This window comes from Exserohilum turcica (assembly GCF_000359705.1).
Source record: "Exserohilum turcica Et28A unplaced genomic scaffold SETTUscaffold_14, whole genome shotgun sequence".
In the NCBI taxonomy this organism is placed as follows: Eukaryota; Fungi; Ascomycota; class Dothideomycetes; order Pleosporales; family Pleosporaceae; genus Exserohilum; species Exserohilum turcicum.
Genome location: NW_007359959.1, coordinates 569,690 through 593,311, shown reverse-complemented (window position 1 = coordinate 593,311; position 23,622 = coordinate 569,690). Strand labels below are relative to the sequence as shown.

General features: G+C 53.6%; 6 protein-coding genes across 6 annotated transcripts; 2 read left to right on the top strand and 4 right to left on the bottom strand.

Annotated features, from left to right (window-relative positions):
- Positions 1 to 46: 46 nt before the first annotated feature.
- SETTUDRAFT_106640 (uncharacterized protein) lies at positions 47 to 2,894 on the bottom strand (the record flags this gene model as incomplete). The annotated part of the gene is made up of 3 exons (XM_008025320.1): positions 47 to 579; positions 637 to 2,726; positions 2,821 to 2,894. Coding segments are annotated over 3 exons (2,697 nt in total), but the record flags the coding sequence as incomplete, so codon positions are not given.
- Positions 2,895 to 5,242: 2,348 nt separating this feature from the next.
- On the bottom strand, positions 5,243 to 7,935 carry SETTUDRAFT_148358 (uncharacterized protein; the record flags this gene model as incomplete). The annotated part of the gene is made up of 2 exons (XM_008025319.1): positions 5,243 to 7,557; positions 7,714 to 7,935. The coding sequence occupies 2 exons, from the start codon at positions 7,933 to 7,935 to the stop codon at positions 5,560 to 5,562; spliced, it is 2,220 nt and encodes a 739-aa protein (XP_008023510.1). The 3' UTR covers positions 5,243 to 5,559.
- A 1,986-nt stretch (positions 7,936 to 9,921) lies between these two features.
- SETTUDRAFT_128616 (uncharacterized protein) lies at positions 9,922 to 12,135 on the bottom strand. Its single transcript, XM_008025318.1, has 7 exons — positions 11,676 to 12,135; positions 11,453 to 11,588; positions 11,191 to 11,375; positions 11,008 to 11,112; positions 10,502 to 10,902; positions 10,326 to 10,393; positions 9,922 to 10,222 (listed from the first exon to the last, which is right to left on the bottom strand). Exons 1-7 carry the CDS (start codon positions 11,823 to 11,825, stop codon positions 9,975 to 9,977), a joined length of 1,293 nt encoding a protein of 430 aa, XP_008023509.1. The 5' UTR covers positions 11,826 to 12,135; the 3' UTR covers positions 9,922 to 9,974.
- A 4,209-nt stretch (positions 12,136 to 16,344) lies between these two features.
- On the bottom strand, positions 16,345 to 17,776 carry SETTUDRAFT_168084 (uncharacterized protein). The gene is made up of 3 exons (XM_008025317.1): positions 17,636 to 17,776; positions 17,175 to 17,561; positions 16,345 to 16,741 (listed from the first exon to the last, which is right to left on the bottom strand). Exons 1-3 carry the CDS (start codon positions 17,738 to 17,740, stop codon positions 16,475 to 16,477), a joined length of 759 nt encoding a protein of 252 aa, XP_008023508.1. The 5' UTR covers positions 17,741 to 17,776; the 3' UTR covers positions 16,345 to 16,474.
- Positions 17,777 to 18,511: 735 nt separating this feature from the next.
- SETTUDRAFT_128610 (uncharacterized protein) lies at positions 18,512 to 21,460 on the top strand. Its single transcript, XM_008025316.1, has one exon. It carries the CDS (start codon positions 18,726 to 18,728, stop codon positions 21,399 to 21,401), a length of 2,676 nt encoding a protein of 891 aa, XP_008023507.1. The 5' UTR covers positions 18,512 to 18,725; the 3' UTR covers positions 21,402 to 21,460.
- A 229-nt stretch (positions 21,461 to 21,689) lies between these two features.
- On the top strand, positions 21,690 to 22,687 carry SETTUDRAFT_168083 (uncharacterized protein). The gene is made up of 3 exons (XM_008025315.1): positions 21,690 to 21,817; positions 21,926 to 22,073; positions 22,196 to 22,687. The coding sequence occupies exons 1-3, from the start codon at positions 21,804 to 21,806 to the stop codon at positions 22,328 to 22,330; spliced, it is 297 nt and encodes a 98-aa protein (XP_008023506.1). The 5' UTR covers positions 21,690 to 21,803; the 3' UTR covers positions 22,331 to 22,687.
- Positions 22,688 to 23,622: the final 935 nt, after the last annotated feature.

Below are 23,622 nucleotides of genomic sequence, written 5' to 3'. Positions count from 1 at the left end.
CTCCTGACATGACAGTAACAAAAAAAAAAGAAGGAAGAAAATCCGTCTATTGGGTTTGAGCAGGTGCAGAGACTGCAGTAGTAGCAGTAGTAGTGGTGACGACAATGGTAGACTCGGCGTCCTCGGTCTCCGTCTCCAACTCGGTCATGGTCGTGTCGCCATCTGCCGCTGGCTGCGTAGCGGGAGTAGTAGGCTGATCCCGCATTCGTGAAGCAGGCCTCTCTGAATCCTCACGAGGACCCTGGGGAGAATCCACACCCATTTGCTTTGTCTTTGGTTCTTCAGACGTCTGGGACGCGTCGTCGGTGGCCTCGTCGTCGTCGTCATCGTCCCGGTCTGTGTCTCCATCGTGCTGTTGTTGTGGGCTGCTGGCGGCACTGTGGCTACCACTGCTGCTTTGTGCGTCGCCTTCAACCTGCTCCTTCTTGACTTGACTCGATGGCTTGCGGTGGTTGTGTGATCGAGAGTGGGCGGCGTGGTCATCGTCTTCTGAAAATACTTGACGGACATAGTCGTGCTGTTTCCGCGAGGCATCAAGGCCCGCGGGGAAGATCTTGCCCATGATGGCATTGTGCTTGTCTGTGGCATTGGAGTTTGTCGGTGTGAAAGCACTGGGGCTGGGCGTGTCTGGAGCACCAGCTGAAGCAGCGTATTGAAGGCTTGCTGTAGGTGTTGGCGAGTGGCTAGATTCGCCCTCTTTGCGTGCGTGGACTTTGCGGAGATTGGCGGCCGACGACTGCGAACGCATGTCTGGACGGCCGTCTTTTCGGATGAGAATGCCATCGGCATTGCGCACGGGTTTGGTCCGAGTCTTCTTCGTAGAGCCATAGGTCTCGCCCGCCGGACCGAAGTTGACACCGGCAGTGACACCCTGCAGACCTAGACTGGCAGCACGATCGTTGGGTGTAAACCCTCCACGTCCGCCACTGCCGCCATTGCCTCGACGTGCGATGCTGCCTCGTCTTTGCAAGTCTTCGGGACTGGCCTGGGAGCCAGGAATGCTTTCTGTTTCCCAGTCGGACGCTCCATAGGGGGCATGGCCTGAACCCATCATGCTCTTTTGGACTCTACCACCCCGGCTGCCCGGTCCTCCTCCGCCACGTCCCCGTCCTCGAGGTCGATACCCGATAGGCTGCTGCGTAGACCGCCAAACATCGTCAACGGGTCCGTCTTGCGGACGTGTAGCATAGACGACTTGTTGTGGTTGTGACACGACGATTGATTCTGGCACTGTGCTTGGAGACGGCATAGCCCGTGCGGGCGTTGAAAACCGGGCATCAGCCCTGTCGGCTTCCGCCCGATTGACAGGGGGGTGCGAAGCTGTGTATCCATTGCTTGGGTAGGGTTCAGGCTCGCCCAGCTTTTGGCGCTTGGGAGAGTGGGGCCCATAGGACGCGGTCTCTTTAGGGCTGTCCATGCTGCTGTGCGAAGTCCGCTTCACGCCGGCATTAATCGCAGCCCATCCATTGCTTTGAGCAGCTCCAGGCTCGGTCCTCGGTGTGGCCTCCGAGACAGTCTTGAGCGGAGGTGCTCCGAGCGACAGCTGGTGGTGCGGGGCACTTGAAACTGGCTGAGATGGCTCGCTGTGTGACAGGGTTGGGGTAGTGTGGTAAGAAAGCGCCGCACTATGTGGCGTTTGAGCCGGTTGCACTGGCGGCTCTCGTGGAGTTTGGTGTGCATGTGGTGGTGGCTGTGACTGGGCAGCTGTGGCCTTTTCTTCGAGCTGATAGATTTTGTTCTTCATGATTTCCATGTGGAGCTTCATGTTGTCGACTTCGCTCGTCTTGTGAGACATGGCGGCAATTTGTTGCGCCATGAGTTCGATGGCCGAGTCTTGGGCGCCTGACGGTAGGCGTGGAGCGAAAGCCGCAGTGTGAGGTTCCTTGTTCATTCGGGCTGCTTTCAAATCTCGGGTCAGGGATTCCATTGCATAGCGCATGGCCTGCATGTCGTGCTGCAGTCGTGCTACAGACTCTTCCACTCTGTGCATTTCGACGCTGTGACGGGATAGCTGCGTCTGGAATTCACGGCGAAGCGTGTCCTCGAGATGCAGAAAAGACTCCTCGCAACGCCGTATATCGCGAGTGTGTGCTGCCAGAGCCCCGCTGTTCTGGGAAATCTGCGTCTGCAAACGCTCAACAGCGTCAATGCCAACGGTGCTAGGCGCACGGGGGTAGTGATGGGCGACGACCGTCTGCGTAATCTCGGGAAAAGACCGCGAGCGAGGCATGGCAGGCTGAGGCAGCACACGCGAAGCATCCTTGGGGGAGACGGCGGGATCCTGATGGGGAGGAGCCAGGCTCTCACGCCTCGACTCGGGGGCGGGAGGGGAGCATGAGGGTGTTTGGCCGAGGGCTATCCGGGCAGTGCTTTGCAAGGGACTGAGCACTGGAGGGGAATGTATTGATGGGAGTGTTTTGAACGATTGTCTATCAGCATCGATGGGATACAAAGACGGCCTGGGCGTGTGGTCAGGCTCGTATGGCTTGCCCAGCTGGGCGCGAGAATACGCAGACTGGTGCAACGACGGCGTGGCTGAGACAACCTCCATGGCTTCGCTCGTAGATGATGGCTTAGGAGTGTGATTCAAGGAAGAAGGACTTGGAGAGTCCTCGGGTGCTGATAAATCTGGGGCAGTGTCCTCTCGTGGCTCTATTACAATAAATTGACCAGGCGCAATTTCGCATCGCAACTCAATGCGACTTAATTTGAAAAAGTCTCGGCCCCTGTGGCGGATGCAGCGTTAGCCATAGCAAGCAGGCGACAAAGTCCGAAGCAAACACACTCCAAGCCAGTGGCTCAGGAGCAATATGAACGTACCGGAATTTTCCTTTACCCGGGGGAGCAGTAACGACAGTAAAGCCAATCGGGGTGTCGCCGCAGCCAGGATGTGGGCACGACAGAGGCTGGATAGTGCTGGTGACGGTGTCAGCCGGATTTATATTGCACGCGCGCGCACGGAACAGGAAGTGAAGGGCGGAGGCAGGTGGGAGGGCGCGAAGTGGGCGGACGGGTTTAATAGATGAGAAGATATAGTGTGGATATTATTTGGAACACACTAGCGTGGGTGTGCTGAAAGGAAAAAAGTAAGATAAAATAGAATAATAATACAACATGTAACTCAGCTATACCTAAAGACGCAGATCATGTATCGGGACGCATAAGCAGGGCTTGACGGGGGTGGGCCAAGGTGGGAAATCGTGCGACAGCGAGGCCTCTGGAAAGGGGAGATCAATGCGAGGGTAATGCTTACATACCAGTCTTCTAAATCGGTGCCCTTGGACGCCGCTTTAGGCTTGGCGGAGCGCTTCAGCGAGAAGCTATAGGAGCCGAGCAGGGCAGGGGCGTAGTAACTCCCGGTGACGCGATACCACGAGTTGTAAAAGTCGCCTATTTGCCTGCTGCAGTGGCGGCAGAAGGCTGTCGTCGCGCGCTGGGGCGGCGGCGGCGGGGCATGTGATGCCAAGCGCTGACCTGGTATCTTATCGGCCGTCTCGTCGGTGAAGGCTGCAGCGGCGTGCGACATGGAGCGCCGACGTTGAAGTGTATTCATGCTGTCTGTATTGGTATCACTAATACGGGACTGGTATACTCGCTGGTGCACTGGGTCCGTGGACTGGCAGCCCATTGAGGCGGACCGAAAGGATAGATTACCGTGCCGCGACACGGACACGGCCAGGTGAATCTAGCACTGCGGGCACGCCAATTGCAGAGTAGCAGCTGCCAATCCGACGCGAGTGATGGGCACAAGATGGGATTGTTGATGGCCGGCCTGGGGCATGCGAGCGTGGTAGTGTAGACGATGCACCCCAGCGCAGCAAGGGCAGCCAGGACAGGGCTGTAGGCGGTATGCAGTGAGAGAGGGCGGAGGCGGCGGCGGACCAGGGCAAGAAGAAGGAGGTAATGCTGATGCTGATGCCAACGCTGCTGATGCTGCTGATGCTGACTGAAGTGACGAGGATAGCAAAGGATATAAGATAGGGCGAGGAGAAAAGAAGATGAAGCGGGGATCGGGAGGGGCGTGTGAGTGAGTGTGAGTGTGTGAGTGTGAGTGAGTGTGAGTGTGAGTGTGAGTGTGTGAGTGTGAGTGAGTGTGAGTGTGTGTGTGTGTGTGTGTGTGTGTGTGGGAAGGGGGGGCGGCGAGAAAGAGAAAAAAAGGGAAAGAAAAAAAGAAAAAGAAAAAAAAAGGGCAGCCAGGCCATGAGACAGGCATAAGTGGGCACCGAGGAAGCAGACAGGCAAGGCAAGTGCAAGGCAAGGCAGGCTTTGGCTATACCAGGGGCGTGGGCAGAGAGGGCGTGTGGGAAAAACCAAGTTAGGGAGAGAGAGCAAAAAGCCAAGCAAATTGATTTAGCAGACGTAGTTGCATGATTGGCGGGCGAGGCAAAGGCCCAGTGGGGCCTAGCGGCAAGTGGGAGATGTTATTGAGAAGGACTCTATTATGAATAAGCGTTGGAGGGCCCCGTCTGGCGTCGCAAGCGCACGGCGCTAGCGCTTGCGGATTGCGCGCATGACTGTGCAAATCTGGCCTTTTTCTGTCCATGGCTCCGTCCGCTATAACAATTGCATCCACACTATACTATATGCCGTACTATTACGGCCTATTTCTGTGTATACGCACCAATTCGCCACTCCGACGCTGCCCGCCGCTCCACCCCAATCGCGCGCGCCCACACACCACACACACACACACACACACACACCATCGCACCCCCTGCTGCAAAGGAGCAGAGAGAAAGAAAACAAAAAAGAAAAAAAACAAGCGTGGCCTCGCCCTTCCGCTGCAGACAGGCATCCCGCGATAACGTTGCGTCCAGGGGCTGGCTATACGCCCCCATGTTGGCATTTGTCATTATATCCAGACTAGCTGCCCTGCCTGCCCACACCACCACGACACACGACAAACCTGACGTCGTCGACTACCCAGCCAGCCTCCAGGGCTTCGATACAAATTCTCTGCGACTGCCCACACTCGCCTGGCCTCCTCAGTCTGACCTCAGCAGCCCGCCCAATGGCCGGCCGCTGGGCCAACGACGACGGGTTTCGCTCTTCTGCTACTAGCTTACTGCATCCGACAGCATGCGGCCACAGGCGTGCGCTACGTGAACTTTAGCCAGACGCGATAGATATATCGACAGGGATCTTTATTGTTCCTCTATGCCATCGACTCAACTCGCCCGTCCGTGCCCTACTAAGGCCGCCTGTCTGTTACCGATCCATGGCCTTTGTTGCCAACCACGCCGCACGCCTGCCTGCTCCGCAGCACATTATTCAGCCTCGCACACCCTCCAATTCCCATTTTCCCACTTTTGCAATTATCCGCCCCTAATCACATCACCTACCTACTATATGCCATGTAGTGTGTAGCATGTGCTATGTAACGCTCCCCCCCCCTAGCCTGTCTATCCACGACACCCCCGAAATTAACCTGGGCTACACACGTCCAACCTCGGCCAGCGTATGTAGCAGAGTTGCTTAGGGCCCGGCGTATGACTGTCCGTTTCGCATTGCGTGTGACACAAACCACACTTCCAGACTTATCCTTGTCCTTTTTCGTCTTCACTTGACCACGATCAATCCGACTCCGTTGCGGGCCTCCTGGCACGCCAGAGAGAGCGCCTGTCTCTCCGTGTCGGTCCACTTGACGCTAAGATTGTCCCAGTTCTTGGTCGCATACTCGTGCCGGTACTGCTGGTACATGGCCTGCAGCCGTCGCATCTCTCGAGGGTCGCCAGTCCCACTGTACACAATAAAGGCCGTGCAGCGTGGCAGGGAGGCGTACACTTGGCCGATCCGCTCCACCGTTCTCGAAACGGCATCCCCGAGTGCAGCGCCCTCAAGACTAATATCCGTGTCGTCACCATGTTGCGAGACGCCCAGTCGCTCGAGGCCTTGCTGCCGGAGCTGCTCCACGTCTGCTGACTTTGCGTCATCCCACCATCCTCTGGCAAGCTCGAGTTCTCGCAGACGTCCCCAGACAAAATCAATCTTATCCGTCGTGCCGTCCTTGCCCTCGGCCTGCCCCTTCAGCGTCCGGTCAATGGCTTCGACCACCTCGGCGTCTGTCTTGCACCCAATCGCAACACGAGCCTGCCCGCCATGTCCTCTATTTGGATCGCCCCAGTCAATCACCGCTCCTGCGCGGTGGGCGTTGTTGGACTTGGGCCGCATGCTCCTATCTAAGCGCTTGAAGATGGATTCGGCATTTGTATCGCTCGACCCCCACCGTGGGCCCTTTTCACACTTGAGCTTAACCAAATCAAGGCACGTTTGAGCGTCCTCGACACTGTCATGGCCCTTTGCACCCTTTTGCACCTCGCGCTTGAGATACTTTTGTGCCAGCCACTTGAGCGACTGCTTATACGGCGGCCCTCTTGGATGCGGATACAAGATGCCCGTGTCGATTATAAATGGATGTGTCAGCTTGAGTGCGTTAAGGTCAGAGTTAAGCGAGTGTCCGACCAGGATGGTGCGCGGCATAATGAGCTCCAACAACTCCTTTTGTATATCCGCCAGCGTGGTCGTGACGTCTTGAAGCATGGACGCTGTAATGCCCGACCATTGAGTCAGATGGTCTTTGATCGTGACCTCGGGCTTGACCAGCTTGTCCATCACTACTTTGCCGTCCCAATCGACCACGCTGATCCGCGTAAGCACCAGCTGCTCATCCTCCGCTTTGCACATTTCACAGTCAATCGACATGATGTGTCTGCCGGCGGTCAGACTACCCTGCTCCACATCCTGGTCGGCAGCTTGACCATCTACCAGGTTGGTGACATGGGTGTCGACCCAACCGTCGCTCGCAGTCTGCCGAGCGAGCCTCCTCCGCTCGCCATTGGCCTCCCTCGACTCTTCTGTGGTGAAGAGCGCTGGATGTAGTACGTATTCATTTTCCTGCTGCTCCATGAGCGAGGCAATATATCTGGTAATGGGCGTGGGCTTGTTCTCCCAGTGCTTCGAGTTCTGCGGCATGGGTCCCTTGTGATTACCGCTCTTCTTCATCTGCTTCTCCTCGTGCGTCTTTGGGATCTGTGACGATAGCATGGTGTGAATGGGGGAATGCACCCGCTGGTACTGGTTGTTGCGATGCTCGCCAATGGCCTTGACGGGCCACACGTGCTCGAACATGGCCGCCAGCGGCTTGAGCGATGCAGGCAGCCGGTCAGGTTTCAGACTAGCGGGATAAAAGTCATCGGGCGAGATGCTCAGCCGCTTTGGTTTGGAATCCGTCGCCTCGCCTTCGGCGGCTTCAGCATTTGGCGGCGGTGCAGCCTCGAGTGCAACACCTCCGTTGAACATGCCCAGGTCCAACCCCGGGACCATGAGCATGACAACCTGCTGGATGTTTGTGCGGCATCGCACAGACACCCACTGCGGCGCATTGCCGTCCGCCAGCAGATACAGCACCAGCGCCTGCAGGTCCGTCACCTTGACATGTGAGTTGAGGCGGGCGTGGTGAGAGTGCTCAATGGCCGGGTAGTTTCTGTCCAGCTTGCGTTCCTTTCTGCGATCCTCCCTCGACAGGCTCTGGTCAGCGTCCTGGGTGCCTGCTGGGTGCTGGCCGAATGCGTTGTCTGTCGGTGAGCAGCTGCCGGGGTGCGCTTCCTTGCTGGCAGAGGCATTGTTGAGAGGTGCATCTGTCCGGTCGCATGAATCACCAGAAGTACTCTGACCGGGTGGTTCCAACGGCGATGGCGACGGAGACGGCGCAACGCGGTGGCCGCCGTCCTTTTGATGCGCATTTGGTCCCTTTCGTCTCCTCTTGTCTGCGCCGACCACTGTCCAGCCCTCGTCGCCGCCGCCGCTCTGGGCCGCTGTCCTCGTTGCCTCGTCGACATTGTCCTCGTCGCCGCCGCGCATGTGCGCCAGAGTTGCGCCGAGCCCTACATCCACGGGGGGTCGGTCGTCGTGGGCGCCTCTTTTTCGCTTGGCCATGATGGTTTGTGTGAGGCGCAGGTACAAGAAAGACGCGTTTTTTTTTGCGCGCCACAACAACCATGTGCAAAACCGCCTGTTGCCAAGATTCCCAAAAAACGTCGCTGCCTCGGCCGCACCGACCACCGCGCTAGCTAAGTAGCGCAGCGCATCACTTTGGTTGCTCACCAAAAGCAAATTAGGGCACACGAGCTTGCAAAACCAAAACTCCACCACCAGCATCAAATCATGACTTCTCCTCTTCACCAAAAAAAAACGTCAAGTACACAGAACGCCCAAGTCCAAACGATGTTCTAGGCGACAAAGTCTCTTTTTTCTCTTGAATCTCGATGCCTTGCATAAACACTGCTGCCGTGCATAACGCTTGCCTAGCCCTACAAGCCTATAACAGACAAATCAAACCTTACTAGCACAGAGTTTTACACCAGACCCTATTCAACAAATAAGCCTATCTATTTCTCTGTGAATGCCCAGGTTCACAGTCAGTTTGTGTGTGTGTGTTTGTGTGTCCCCACATACGTACACATACGTACACACACATACACACACATACACATATACATACACACATACGGAGGTGACTGTCAAAAGTTCTTGCTCAGGCGCGGATCTATCGGACCAAATTCTCTTAATACACTTTCTATTATCATTTTAGCGTGTAGATAATATATCTTGATAGAGTTAGCATATTACTATAAGTGTATTCTCTAACAGCTAATACATTTTCTAAACTATTCTATTAAGTAAGGGCTTCTATTTACAAACTTAGTACTTATGATTTATAGTCTTAGGCGGTATTTTCGGCGGTAATTAAGGAACCCCTGTTAGCAAGAACTTTTGAAAGCCACCTCCGTACACAACCAAAAACCCTAAATTACTAGTCAACGTTTTTACCGACATATTCGCCCAGCGGGGGGTTGCGGAGGGCAGATCCCCCGACTGGCCGGCCCGAAGTCCCAGTCATCATCACGATCATCGCAAAACAGAAGCGAGAGCGAGAGTGGGAGTGGGAAAGCGAGCGAGAGATGAAGCGAGAGAAAGAAGAGCAAAAAAGAGTTTAGGTGTGATCTGCAAAAACGAATAAAACGGGTAAAGGTTAAATCCGACAGAGCTGGGGAGGGGTGGGAAAATAAGTGGCATGTGCGTCAGCATTGATGATGATGGTGCTGATGATTTTCACAGACCTGTATTCTTTTTTGGGGGCGACTAAGGGCTATAAGCTTTCCTCTGCTTACTGGGGGTGGGAGTGGCTGCTAGATTACCTACATGGGTTTGGTTATGCGGTAAATACGGTGGTTAGTATGTAGTTACAGAGAGGGGGAAGAAATGAAAGAAAACAGGGGCCATGACTATAGTCACACAGCCAACTACCGTGACAACACATGCAGTTTTTTTTTGTTGGATTATGAGACAATCAACCTTTGAGTGTTATCTTATCTTAAAGAGTAAAATTTTTTTATCACTATTAATAATATATTGTGATATCAATATAGGTAGCAATAGAAAAGGCTAGTCCAGAAAAAAAAATAGTGATCAAAATAGGTAAAGATTGAGGAAAAGGAGGGTGCGAGGGAATGACATCAGCAAAGGGAATAAGAGAGAGAAAGAAAAACGAGAATGACAGGGCGACGGAATAACCACGGGCAGTCTCACGGGCTGATTAAACGACTAACGGCAAGACCATAAAACTGACGAACGCAAAAAAAAAAAATAGTTGTGGGGATGGTGGCTGAGCGGTAAGTAGGTACAGATATAAAAATAACAATGGAATTATTGATTCCTATATATATATATACAACACAACACAAACCATTTCTATTTATACAACTATATGTGAATATATGTACAGCGAAAATTATGTGAGACAAAGAGAGAGAGACATGGATTTAGAGAGAGAAAAAAAAACAGGAGAAAAAAAAGAATAAGAAGATTGAATGTTTGGTTAAATACATGGGAATATATTGGGATAAATTTACAAAAGTATTTCTCTCGCTTGCCCCGCACATGCAGACATACAGATATATAAGGGGCCACTTACTTTACTTGAAGCCCAACTCCAGATTCTCATACAAGACCTCTGGCTGCTTCTTCGAATGCGACACGCCCGTGTGCATCGAGGACGAGACGCCGTAGCTCAGCTTGCCAGGGCGGTTGTTGGTAGCCGTGTCGAACTTGATGCAAGTGCCCAGCAGGGCTTTAGCCAGCACGTGCATCTGCGGGAAACACGTGATTGCGATGCTAAGGAAGATTTCTATGGCGGACCATTTTACGACGGGGACGAGGTTCCCTGTCGTTGTTAGTTGCGGTATTTTTTTCTTTTGCAAATGCTGATGAAGAGAAGAAAATGTGGGGGGAGGGGGAAGAGAGCGGGGGATGAAGGAAGAACTTACATGACGTGTTGTTGGTGTAGCTCCCGTTTAGCAGGATCGAGATGCGCGCAATCGCTATACCGGTGATTCTGCGGGGTTTTTGGCTGCGTGAGCTAACGGCACTGGTACATGCTTGTTTAGGCATAGGTAGGAAAGGAGGGGGGGAAGAACGCCAAGACTCAGGACTCGGCACTCACAGGAAACCAATGCAAAAGACAAACAGCACGGCAATCTTCTTCTGCCAGCGCAGATCCAGCTTGAGCACGCGCGGAATCGGTAGCACCATAATACTGCCATCCATGATGACGTTTGTGATGCCAAAGACAAAATTGAGGTTGTCGCGGTTAACGCCGCACACAACGTGCTTTGGCTTGGGGACCAGGGTGCCCTCCCACTGTTCCCAGATAAAGGAGATGGGTACGCATTGCAGAAAGTGGGCCAGAAAGATGGAGATAAGCAGGCATGTGCACATAGCGATGAATGCATAGACGACCTGACGGATCTTGCCAATGGGGAAAATGCGCAGGTAGAACGTCAAGACGGTCATCTTGGTCAGAAAGGTCAGGAGTACGTATCCCAGCTCTTCGAAATGGTAGTACTAATTGGTTGGTTTTGGCGTTAGCTTCTAACACATATACGCGCTCCTATTTTTGGGGCCTGCTGCTCGGAGTTCCGGAGTTACCCAAGTTGGTTTGAAGCGTACCTTTGTCATTTCTGCGACATCCCGAGGTGTAAGCATGTAGATGTCTTGGCCGAAGCCAAGGTCTACAGCCTTGAGGATGCTGGCGAGGAAGAAGGCTGCGATTGGCTGTTGGGGGTTGGCGATCAGTACCGGACTACGTAACTTTGTTACACTATAAGGGGCTCTGGCTATAGGGATACGCACCACCATGGCCAGGACTAGCCAGTCGTCTGCACCCCATTTGATGGAGAGCGGGGGTATGCGTGTCAGGAATCTTAGGGTGACTGCTACAAAAGCAATGGTGGCGACAGCCGTCACAGTGCTTACTAGAGGCGCGGACGAATTCCGGATGCCAGTATTGCATGTCGTGTGGTACAAGGAACTTCCTTCTAGAGACTACAGTTAGACCCGACAGCGCACAACCCAACACGTAGTCTCTCCCCTCTCTCGCCTCGGAACAACGAACCGTAATAAGCAAGTACAGGACAGAACCAACTTAGGCACGACTCAATGCCTGGAGCCATGGTGGGAGTGGCGCAGAAGCATGCAGTGTCTAGAGGATGGCACCCGGTCGACTCGAGCACAGCTAGAGAACACACCCGCTGCAAGCTATCATGTGAGCTTTGGATCAACTAAACTTTGGCGTATATGCTACAAGGTGAGGCCATGGGAATGCGGAGTAGACTCACAGAGCAAAAAGGCATCTCGTCAAACATACCGCCGACACTGACGTTGAGAACCCATGGCTCCTGGTAGCTCGCATCGAAGCCTGCTGCTTCTTGCGCGATGACAGCGTAGAAGCAGCTTGCAAAAGCCACGAGCAACGCGAGAGCTAGCATCTCTCTTGTTTTTTTTCGGCACTCGAATAAGTAAAGCGAGCGACACCAACGCAGCAATCGCGAGAGCGAACGAAGGTCTCAAGCTGTTTTTACGCACAAGAGCTACGGGCGCAGTGACCAACGGTAAACCATGCACGTGGGAGCGTATGTAGAGCAGAATAAAGGGCGAGAAGAGGGATCTTCCAGGCAAGGCCGGCGCAGGCGAGACAAAGCAGAGAGATAAGGCCGGATCGCGCCCACACCCACCACCTAAAAAAACAAAACAAACGAAACAAGAAAAAGTACCAATGCTGCGAGAAATGGGAAAAGCAAAGGAAATAGTGCACTATGCAGGGGTGGGAGGGGGTGCGGGCGCAAAGAGGATGTGTTCCAGCGCTTATTATAGCGGGAAACGGCAGATAAGAGACGGCAACTCGACGCAGAAACGGGCTGGCAAAGCAAAAAAGTTGCAAAGCAGGCAGCCCCAGGTTCAGATGGTCGTGGATGATACAGATGATCGAGCCGTGTCACAGGGGAGCGCAAGGCGGGCCATGAGCAGTAGCGGGTCCTGTCAACTCCAAACATTCATTTAATGCAAGTGGGATGGTGGTGGGCGATTGTTGCGTGATTGCTTACTCTCTGCCGCGGTTTGGTGCTGGCATGTACTCTGTTGGTAGATTAGAAGTCAAAGTATGTGTATGAGTAGGTGGGTGTGGGCAGAGAGGCATCGAGAGAGGGAGACTCGTCTCGAGCGAGTCGCACAAGCATACCTAGTCGGACTTATTTATTTGCTGCGCAGCCCTATCGCTTGACAAAACATATAGTCTGCACGTGCTGGGCCCCAGACTGTTTTTCCGTGCACAGTGTCGAGATGGTGTGTTTGGCATGTTGAATGTGTGAGTGTTTCTCCCCTTGGCGGGCAGCAAAAGGGCACGTTCGCGTTTTAGCATTTGGGGCCCCTGCGCTGCCAAGACTGCATCCGAGCCAGTCGCTTTGGCCTCCAGCGACGACGGCTTATCTAACGAGACTCATGATTCCGGTTTGGCACATGAATCGTCCGTAAATAACGTTATCATATGTGTGAGCGTACGTGTGTCCATGTGCATGTGAGAGGAGAAAAAAAAAGGTGCTGCGACTTTTCCTTGCCCTCAATCGTCGCATTCTCCGTTTGTGCTTTAGTGCCAAACTTTGATTTTATCAATGTACTTACGTAGGTAGGGTACGTATAAGCATGAGTAAGTAACGCCGCGCGCCACGCCGCGCCTCGACGAAGCAAAAAAAAAACTAAAACTCTGGATTTCGACATCTTCTTCTTCTGGTTATCTCCGCGTGCGTGATATGGCACTCAATGTGAAGAAGACGGGCGTGTCAATGGCCCTCATGCGTCGCCAGCAAGTGGGCTTCAACAATGTTTGATCTTGTTTGTCTCGTCGCAACAATATCCACACCTCCATGACGCTGCTGAAGCCACAACCAGGTTTCGCCCAAGTTTGATGCCCCGCCGTGCATGCCCTTGTACAAAAAAAAAGACCATGCATGCATTTGCTTCCCGCCTGCCTGTTCTGCTGCCATCCCAGAGCCTTGACGACTGGGCAGAGCCAACGGCGGCAGTGCAAGTCGTGGCTGGATACTTGGACGACGACGACGACGCACACGGTCGGAAATATCGCTGTCGCACCACCGACTCTAGGGCCACGTGCTAGCGGGCGGCGGAGAGTCAAGACGCTCGTGTGCTGCATGCGACGTTGTCGATCTGATTCGGCGATCTTCGCACACGCCTAGTATCGAGTAGTAGGTAGCATTAGCCTGACCAGGTAAAGGTAAGCACATGTCATGGTTAGGCGACTTCGCTTCTCAACACTGAATCGAAGAGGCCCTGGCCAGCCCGCGTTTCCCCGGCCGTGTGCGCCCGACGCAAGGAAAGAGAGAGAAAGAGAAAAAAAGGGCCTTTATGTCGATCAATGAAACCGTCATATATTGTCGTTAGCCAGGTCATCAGGCCACAACATCCCCCTCCCCCCCCAACTATGTACACGTTGTAAGTATAGGGGGGGGGGCTTGGCACCGGTAACTAGTAAAAGCATGTCGGTCGTCTGCCAGCTGCCTTCGGCGCTTCTTTTGCAATCTCTAAAGCTATTTACGCTATATGAGCAACGGGCCGCCTATCCCATTTTAAATCAGCTCACCCCCCCTTCAAGAGCTATTATACATGTAGTAACGCACAGTAGCGAAATTAAACATATTAGGTGGTCAACTACATATTATTACCTAGTAGTGCACGGAAGTCCGGTTTTGGGGGGGGGGGAACACGAGCCTAGAATCCATTTCAAGCTTCGGAGTATTTTCCTCTTTTTCTTTTTTTTCTTCGTTTATTTAATAAACAATCATAAATCATAATCATAATATCCCGTAAAGGAAGGAAAAAAAATTTCTCGCAGGTGCCAATTAATATGCCCTTTTATCAGGGGTTAGCCCTTATTCAACTTGCAAGGGCAGAATAAAGTGTGTCATTGGCCCTTGATATTTTTTTTGTGCAGATCCGGTCACCCCCTTGCAAAACCCAACTACACACACACACACACACCCCTTACTGTACAACCCTTCGTGGTTCGTGTTTTTTCTTTTGCACCGGGACACCCGGAAATTGAGTCGCAAACCTATAAGCCCTGCAAAACCCATCAGAATGAAAAGTATCACTATTCCAGCCGAGGCAAACTGCGGAATAGCCAGCAATAAAATCTATTCGACCTGGTAGTGTCCATTCTAGGCATCGATTGACCTCGGCCGCGTTTAGTAATAGCTGACCTTTCTCGGGTCGTCTTGTTGGAGGTGATGGAATCGTTTGAAACTTCCGACGCTCCCGGTAATCTATCTACTGACTCCAAACCCTCCCCTCCCTCCCCTCCCTCTTATCTCATCCCGCATTAGACCCGTTTTTTGGTGGGTGTGTGTGTGTATGTGTGTTTCTCACAAACCAGCCACAACCACCACCGCCGCCGCCGCCAAAACCCGGCTTGGGTCTGGGCCTAGAAGGCGATCACCCAAAGGCGCACCGACACGCGCGTCCCGACTCATTGGAGAGCAGAAGCGAAAGGGTTTCAAAAGCTGACAACTTTTTGGGTTGCCGGGCTTGGGGTGGTTTGGACAAAACACAAGTAAGCAAGCGGGGATCATGCTCCGGCCCCATTGGGGGGGGGAGGGACTCGAGAACATGGTTTGCAGGGTCTCTCTCGGTGTGGAGTAATGCTGGGTTTAAAGCGGCGCTGGAAACTGGAGGAGAGAAAGTGGGGCTAGCGTCGTGCTTACATACATTTTTGTATGTATACATACATACCAGTACGCATGTATACTTGACTAGTCGGCCGCTGGGCACTGGGGGCACTTGAGCAACGGGTAGCTAGCGTGTGATCGGGCATCGGTATCCTTGTGTGAATCGAGCAAAGAGTCGTAAAAAACCACGCTTTCTCTCAACGTATTAGTTTACTACCGCGGTTTCGCAACTCGAGGGCTTTGGGCCCCAACTCCGAGCCTTCCCGCCCCGCCGCCCCCTATCTCTGTCGTTGCACACTCTAGTCTATGGATGTACAACGCGAGGGCCTGCCCGTACCTCTGGGACGGGTATCTGCGCTGATCAACAGGTCGATCAAAGTTAATGCAATGAAGCCAAGCATCGAACCACTGTCCGCCGCGTGAGCCTGAGTGCCAGCAGGGTCGTTGCTGGCACTGAGCGGGGGAAATCCACCCACACCCACACCCAGAGAGAGCCATCGTGTGTACACGCAAAGTGTGTGAGTAGCATTATGTAGCGCACCTGAGAGAACCAGACATGGGTTTTATTTACCTCAAATATAATAATAACCAGTTGGACGGTGCAGTGAAAAGCCATATACATACACACACCCATGGCTACTCATGCAAGTGTGTACCCAAAGGAAAAAAATTGCTACCACCATGAAAACCAACCCCTGATCGCCCGCCTATAGGCTGAGACGCTAATCCCGAGAGGCCTGACGTGGAGAGGCGGTGTGGGCGTTTTCTTTGATTTATCATGTAGGTGTAGGATGGCCATCTAACGTCAGACTGTGCCTGGCGCAAAAGCCAAAGTGGAATGATAACGTTGTAGAAATAAAGTCGCCTCGAGTTCAACATTCCCGGCAACCTGTGGCTTGTACCCGGGAAGGGGGGGGCAAAGTTGCATCAACCATTCTTAGCCCCAGCTTCCAATCATAGGGCGACCGGAATTAGTTGCAATCGGGCGTTTGGTGCTTCACTAGCCATGTTGGACTGTTGGCTGGATGCATTGATTGAAAACCAAATAAGTACCCTGTTGCCAGTAACTGCCGGTTCTCGATCGCGACCATGGCAAGGATGTGCCGACCATGTCCGCTATGAACAAAGAGTTTAACCGGCATGTCGTGCTACACCTCGATAGTGCATGTCAGCATTTATGCGTCTTCAACCTGAGCTCCTGCTTGAAACGTCTCAGCACCATCCCTTTTTCTGTGCTCTCAGTTTGATTGCGTCGTCATGTTGGCTGGGTGCGGGGTTCATCTCAGGCTTCTTCTACCTACACCACTAGTGTGAGCTTATCAGCAAGTCTGGATGTACATACAACCCTCTACAGTCATAACGCCATATTTTATCATACTTGGTCTAACCACATGCTTGATTTATAGTTTGCCCCTCCTCTTTTCAACAGCTTCTCTCAGCTTGCTAATCACATCGCCGGGGTCTGAAGCGCCGAAGACAGCGCTGCCAGCAACAATGACATTAGCGCCAGCATCAGCAGCTTGATCAATAGTCTTCTCGCTTAGACCGCCATCGACCTCGATGGGGAGATTGGGATACCTTTGTCGAAGCGCTGTGACTTTGGGCAGCTCAGAGGCCATAAACGACTGTCCACCAAAGCCGGGCTCAACCGTCATGACCAGAACCATCTATAGTAGTTAGCAGCCGCTTTTTCTTTTCAGCACACGTGACGCGGTCAGTGTAGGTCGTTTGCTCTTGAGGCTATTGATCCTACTGCGGGAGCAGCCAGCGGCGTAGACGGACAGGGGCTGACGCGTGGTCGCCGGGCCAGCTAGCTGGGAGATGGCCAATCGGGCCATCGGCACTTTGGCACCCTCCGGCATACTTCTGGAAGAGGTTGCGAAGGTCGAGACTGATTGCCCATGGGTGCTGCAAAAGCTGCCGTGCTTAAGCGCCGACACAGCGTGCCGCCCGCACCCAAACGAGGCCAGCCCTATCAGCCTTGGCGTCTTGGACCACTTTGCAAGCCGGCCAGCTCGCCGGCACATGGCGCGCGCATTCCCACTGTAATATTGATTCCGGCAGCCACGACGATAGCGATGGAGGAAAACGAGTACTCACATCAGGGACTTCTTCCTTGTTGGGGCTGTCCAACATCTCCCACAAGACATCCACGGGCGTGCTCGGCTTGATGGCAATGCCGGCCTGCATGCCCTCGCCGTGGATGAAGCGAATGAGCTCCTTTGGCGACGTCTTCTGATCCGACTTTGCGCTGGGCGAGTCTGCGGCCGTCGACGACACGGCAGCCTCGTAGTGGAAGCAGTAGAGGTCACAGCCGGCCTTTTTGAAGTCGCGGACCCATCTCTTGGGCTCGGCAATCATCATGTGGCAGTCAAACGTGCCCTTGCCATACGCCGTGGCTGGGCGCTCGACGTGGGAGCGGATCTTGGTGACGACGGGCGCTCCAAAGGTCATGTTGGGCACAAAGTGGCCGTCCATGATGTCGACCTGCACGTGTCAGCCGCATGCGTCCAGCGTCTCTACTCTGCCCTGCTCTGCGGCAGCGGGCCAAAAACGCATACATGGAGCCAGTCGGCGCCCTGCGCGATTGTGTCTGAGCAGGCCTTGCCCAGCGCTCCAAAGTCGGCCGACAGGATGGACGGGGCAATGATGGCGGGGGGCGACATGGCGGGCGCGGAGATTCCTGCGTGTAGGTATATGCGGTGTCCGGACGAGAGATGTTTTTGGTGTTGTGACGGCATCGCCAGCGTCACGCCCGCCCCGCATCGTCGTCGTCGTCGGATGGCGCCCCGCTTTGGATGCTTGGCATACCTCACCCACCTCGCACGCAACGCGACCAGCTCCACCGCCAGCCACGACACAAACACACCGACACTGACACCGAAACAGACACCGCCAGCCTCGCGCCCCGTACCGAGGCCACGAGACAGCAAGAGATTGGGACTCGGCAGAAAGAGCTGGCAGAATATCGACGACGCACCATGCGCGATGCTGTAAAACCCATCTGCGCAGTGCTATTGGCCCGCCACGCACATGGCGAGCGCTGCAAATAGCACAGCCCGGCGCTTACAGGCCATGGCCCCAACCACGACGTGCATTTCAACGCCTTTCTAGCCCAAAGCAGGCGGCCTACGGTAAACGACTGTGGTGCTCGTAGACGGTGCTGGCCCAATCATGCCCGCGCTGCCACGGCCATGGTGTAGTGGCCCTGCTTGAGCCGCTATCGTCTCTCCACCCCAGACTCAGCCCTGGCCGCGAGTGGACGACGAGCTGGCAATGGGGCTCGGACAGCTGCCACAGTAGCACTAGCCCACCGTGTGCGCCGGCGAGTAGGCGTCTATGTGCGATATATCCCTTCGCCGCCTCGCCCGCGCCGCATCGACTCTGATCTGCCATTCACTTCTAGCCCTCGTCCGAGCCCCCCTTTTCCTCGCAAAGTCTTCGTTGACCGAAGCACTCCCGTTTTTACCAGTAAGCCGTTGAGCGGCGCCGTTCAGGGCTATAGCCCATCTTAATATCGCTTCCTTTTCGGTTCCCGGTACCAGCTGTATTTGGATCCCTACCACCCACGCCGCACTCCCACCCGCTCGGATTTTCAAAGTATCTTTAGTAATAATAGCAAGAGGCGGTGCTCACGTCACCCAATATACCATGAAGCCAGAGATGCTGGAGCCGGCTGTTTACCATCCTGCGGCCCCAAGCACCAGGGCAGACTCCCGCCATGGCCTGTCTCCGCTGGACCAGAGACAGACACTTAATACCACAAACGACGAATGTTCCATTCCCACCTACTACTTCACTACGAGGTACTCTACCTCTTCGGCATACCAGCCCAGTGCCACATCGCCCTCGAGCCTCGACGACTTCCCTACGCCCAAGGCCCGTTTGTTCGACATGACCCCCCAGCCTTCGCCGCGCTTTCCTCGTCACGCGGCCACCTATCCGCCAGCAACTCGGGAGAGCCGTACAGACAGCGACTTTGACTCGTTGTATGACATCACTGACGACGAAGCTGAGGTACCGCTGCACGCATCGGCGTCAGTCAAGAAGCTTGCAACACAGCCAAGGCGGAGACGCTATCCGTCCATTGTCATTCCCTCGCCCTCTGCCTGGCCAACGATTGAAAAGTTGAAGAGTGCCAATTCGGCCGTGCCTGTTACTCCGTCATTGGTGCTGACGCCTTCTCGCCGTTACCTCGAGATGATTGACTCTCATAACCTGCAGGTACCGGAACGCTCCGCTGCTCCCTCATTGGACGGCAGCCTCACTTCAGAAGAAATGGACAAGCTCAGCTGCCCAGCTACCCCAATATCACAGCAGAGGCCTGGATCCTCGTCGAGCTGTGACTCGTGGGGTCCCGTGCAACTTGACATGCAAGCCATGGAGACGCTTCAACATCTGGGCAACTCACCATCCACTGAGCAGTACGAGCAACGAGAGCAACAGCAACGCGAGACGAATGCGACCAGGGGTGAGATGCGGGAGGTCTCTCGGCCAAGCCTTGGTCTGAGCATTCCATCCACCATCTTCGGAAATGCCTCCTCTGGCAGCACGCCCCTCTCTGCCCTCTCAGTCCCGTCACCAGGAGGCTTCTTCTCTTCGCTCCAGGCTAGTGCCCGCCACACATGGAGCATTCCTAAGCGGGTGGATTCAATCCCAAACACGTCTACCGCTGAGAAGTTCTACAACCTCCCATGGGACAAGACCAGCCGAAGGAATACCTCGCCACACCCTGCACCAGCTGTACCAGCTCTCCCGCGGCGAAACTCGACTCTGGGTGGATCGACTCTCGATGGATTCGACGATCCTTTGGCAACATCGCGACCAGTAATTCTCAGTCCTGCAGATGAGAATGTAGAGATCAAAGAGATCAACCCCAGCAAGACGGTCTTCCAGTACAATGAAAACTACAACGCTGAGCTTCAAAAAGTATCTTGTCTGAATCTCGAAATGACTGGCCGATGGTTGGAGGAACAGGATGAGCTACAAGCCGCTCTTCGTGACATGGCTGACATCAGCTCGCCCAACCTCTCTACTGGAACCCATAGTCGCGGCAACTCAGTGGACAAGCCCGCAGTCAAGAAGTCGGTCAAGTTTGCTGATGAGCCCGCCAAGTCTCCAGTGCCAGAGTCGGCTACCAAGCCTATCCTGACTTATGTCCAAGGCCTCGAGTACCTTCGCTCTCGTTGCCAGAAGAAGGATACATTCATCCACCGCCAGACCCGCGCCGAGGCCATGCATGTACAGCGTCGCTGCAGCCCTCTGGCTCATCGCGATCAGCTCCTTGGCAATTTTAAGCTCGGCCAGCCAGATCGTCCAGTGCCGCCACGTCCCGTGTCTGAATTCTTTGTCGATGACCCGACCGTCTTGAAGGAGAGGATTGCACGTGCGCAGATGGAACGCCAGGCGCTCGACCAGATGCTGCCGATCCATTGGGTTCTGCAGGCACAGAAACAACTCAATGGAGGAAGACTGTTGAGCAAGGCCGCAGCGCGACGAGTTACACGTGCCAGTGCGCCACGCATCCTCGATATCGGCGGTGTCGCCGCCAACGACTGGGCGTGGGACGTTGCATACGATTTCCCCTACGCCTCTGTGATTACTGTCTACACAGCAGGTAACAACATGTCTTTGGATGTCAAGGGCCCAGACAACCACAAGCACATGACGGTCCCTAACCTGTGGACCCTTCCCTTTCCCTCGGGCCACTTTGATGTCATCTCGGCACGCACACTGTACGAGCATCTCAAAACCATCAAGCCTTTGGGCAAGACGTGCGATGAGTATGACTTGTGCTTGAAGGAGTGCTACCGGTGCTTGAAGCCAGGAGGTGTGCTTGACTTTTCACTCATGGACGCGGATGTTGTGCACGCTGGTCGCAACGCTCAAGCCATGGGTGTCGAATTTGGCTTCAATCTCAAGACACGCGGCTATGACGCGCAGCCTACCAAGGCCTTTCTTCCTCGCGTCTCCAAAGCCGGCTTCAAGGACGTGCAGCGCGCATGGATGTTTCTCCCCATGGGCAAGACGGCTGCCAACTGGCGTGAAACGCTCCCCGTTGGTGCCGAGCCACAGCCCCAAGAGCGGAGAATCACGGAGAATGGACAGATTGAGCTTGAGGATACGCCAGTATATGGCACGACGATTGACGCGGCCATGCTGACTGGTATCGTCGGCAGCTGGGCGTGGGAGAGGTGGTTGTTGAGACTGCAAATGGAGATGGGCAAGGATGAGGATAGATTGCTCGAGGGTGTAGTCAATGTGCTTGAAGAGGGTGCCCAGTGCCACTCTGGGTGGAGGACTCTGACTGGTTGGGCAAGGAAGTAGATTTTGGATGGCTGAAAATGTTACGCGATACGGTGTTATGATGGAGGGTTTTTGTGTTGGATACTGTACTGGCTTGATACCACATATCGAATTTCTTTTGTACATTCATGACAACATTACCATCACTTTACTGTCAAGAACAACAATTGGTGATGGCTGATTTGAGTGTGATATGCTGGGTAATAGCGTGGCAAGACTTTGGTGATGCAACAAAAGCAACGGGCCTTGCCCACGGCGCGCGAACCCCACACGGTCCCTGCGCAACCTCGTCACTCTGCCAGCCCGCCTCCAAAAGTCGCGACAACGACAGCGACAACGACAACACCAGAGCCCCGCGCCACCCACGCCTCCTCTCCCCGCTCCACATCCCATTGCGCCATCTAGATCGAACCCAGCGCCACCATGTTATTCTTCAGGTCCGTCTCTCTCTCTCTCTCCATCGCAAGCTCCCCCACCCACCCGCTCAAACAAAGCCACCCCATTCCAGCACCTCGACATGCGCTAACATCTCGGCATCACTCCAGCTTCTTCAAGACGCTCGTCGAGCACGAAATCACGGTCGAGCTCAAGAACGAAGTGCAGATCCGCGGCACGCTGAAAAGCGTCGACCAGTACCTGAATATCAAGCTGGACAATGCCGAGGCGGTGGATGAGCTCAAGTGGCCGCATTTGGTACGTTTCTGGAGTGTTCCTGGTAAAGAGGTGGAGAGGGAGTTGGAGATGTGGATTGCGGGGGAGAAATGGGAGAGATGGAGATGCTGGTGCTGGTGCTGGCTACGGGCTAACACACACAGTGCTCAACAAAAGACATGTTTATCCGCGGCTCCGTCGTGCGATACGTCCATCTCCCTTCTGGCGCCGTCGATACCGCTCTGCTGGAAGATGCGACGAGGAGAGAGGCTGAGGCGGCGAAGAACAAGGCAAAGTGAGGGAATTGCATACGCCATGCGTGGTGAGAAGGGAAATACGAGTGAGACATGATTGGTATACTGGAATGTGAATGGAAGAGCGCAATGACGACAAGCATCGGGCGGGAGGGTTGGAGTCTTTTATTTTGAAGCATGCGGAATAGCAAAGGGGAGGAGAAGACCTGGGCTTGAAAAAAGACTGGGAATAGGTGGTGGGTGTGTTTGGGGATGGAAATCGGAGTGGGAGAGAGAGAGAAGAATTGTAGCGAATGCTTGCTGCTTTTTTCTTCTTCTTTTATGAGCAGTGCTGTGAGGGGGGAATTGGGCGCTTGGGAAATTATATATACCCTTGGGGGTTTTTTTGTGAAATGTGTCGATGGGTTGTAGGCTCGCTTTTCCATCCGTCTGTACGTGTATGCTTGTCCTCTTTCCTACATGCCCTAATTCACAATGTCTCTGTCTCTGTCTCTGTCCCTGTCTGTCTCTGTGCTACCAAGTCATCTGTTCCACCATATCAACAAACGTGTTTCATTTATCCATTCGTCTATCTGTTGATGTATCGATATGGTCATTTATTTGTGCATTCATTTCGAATTCAGATTTCAGGATTTCATACCTGAGCCTAACTCCACGCTGCTGCTTCTAGCTACATACATGCCAAATATCACTACGTACATACTCAACTGCTATAAACAGGTGGTATGTTTTCTATATCTCAACCCCCAGCTTGAATTTCCATCTTAGTCCGAGTCTTGGCGTACATGTATATCACTTCATCTCCCCCTTACCCTCCCTTCTTCTATTCATTTCTAAACACAGCAACGAGTTACTATACTGCACATACTCCCACACACTCTAACACTCCAACCATTCCAAAAAGAAAGATAACAGAAAAGGCGAACAAAAAGAAAGAGGAGAAGTGAGAAGGACAAGAAAAAGGGAAATATAGCAGTTTACTTAGTTTTCTATTTGTTATAAATATAGACAAAGGATTGTCCTGGAGAGGATAAAGGGGAGAAGGGGGGGGGTGGATATATGTATATTATGTTCACGCTGCTGTCACTGCTACTGCCGCTGTTAGGGCTGCTGTTCTCGTAATAGTTAGGAAAGTATATTACAAGCTGGAAAAGGCGAGATAGGATGGAATGAGATGGGGTGAGGTGGACTGGTATTTATTTGTAGAGGAGAAGAGAAGAGAAGTTTAAGATTTAAAAAAAATAGTGGTTTAATATCTATATGTATTCTAGCTCTGCGTCTTTTTTTTCTTTTTCTTCCTATCTTTCCTCCCTTTTCTTCCTTCCTCTATTCCCTCC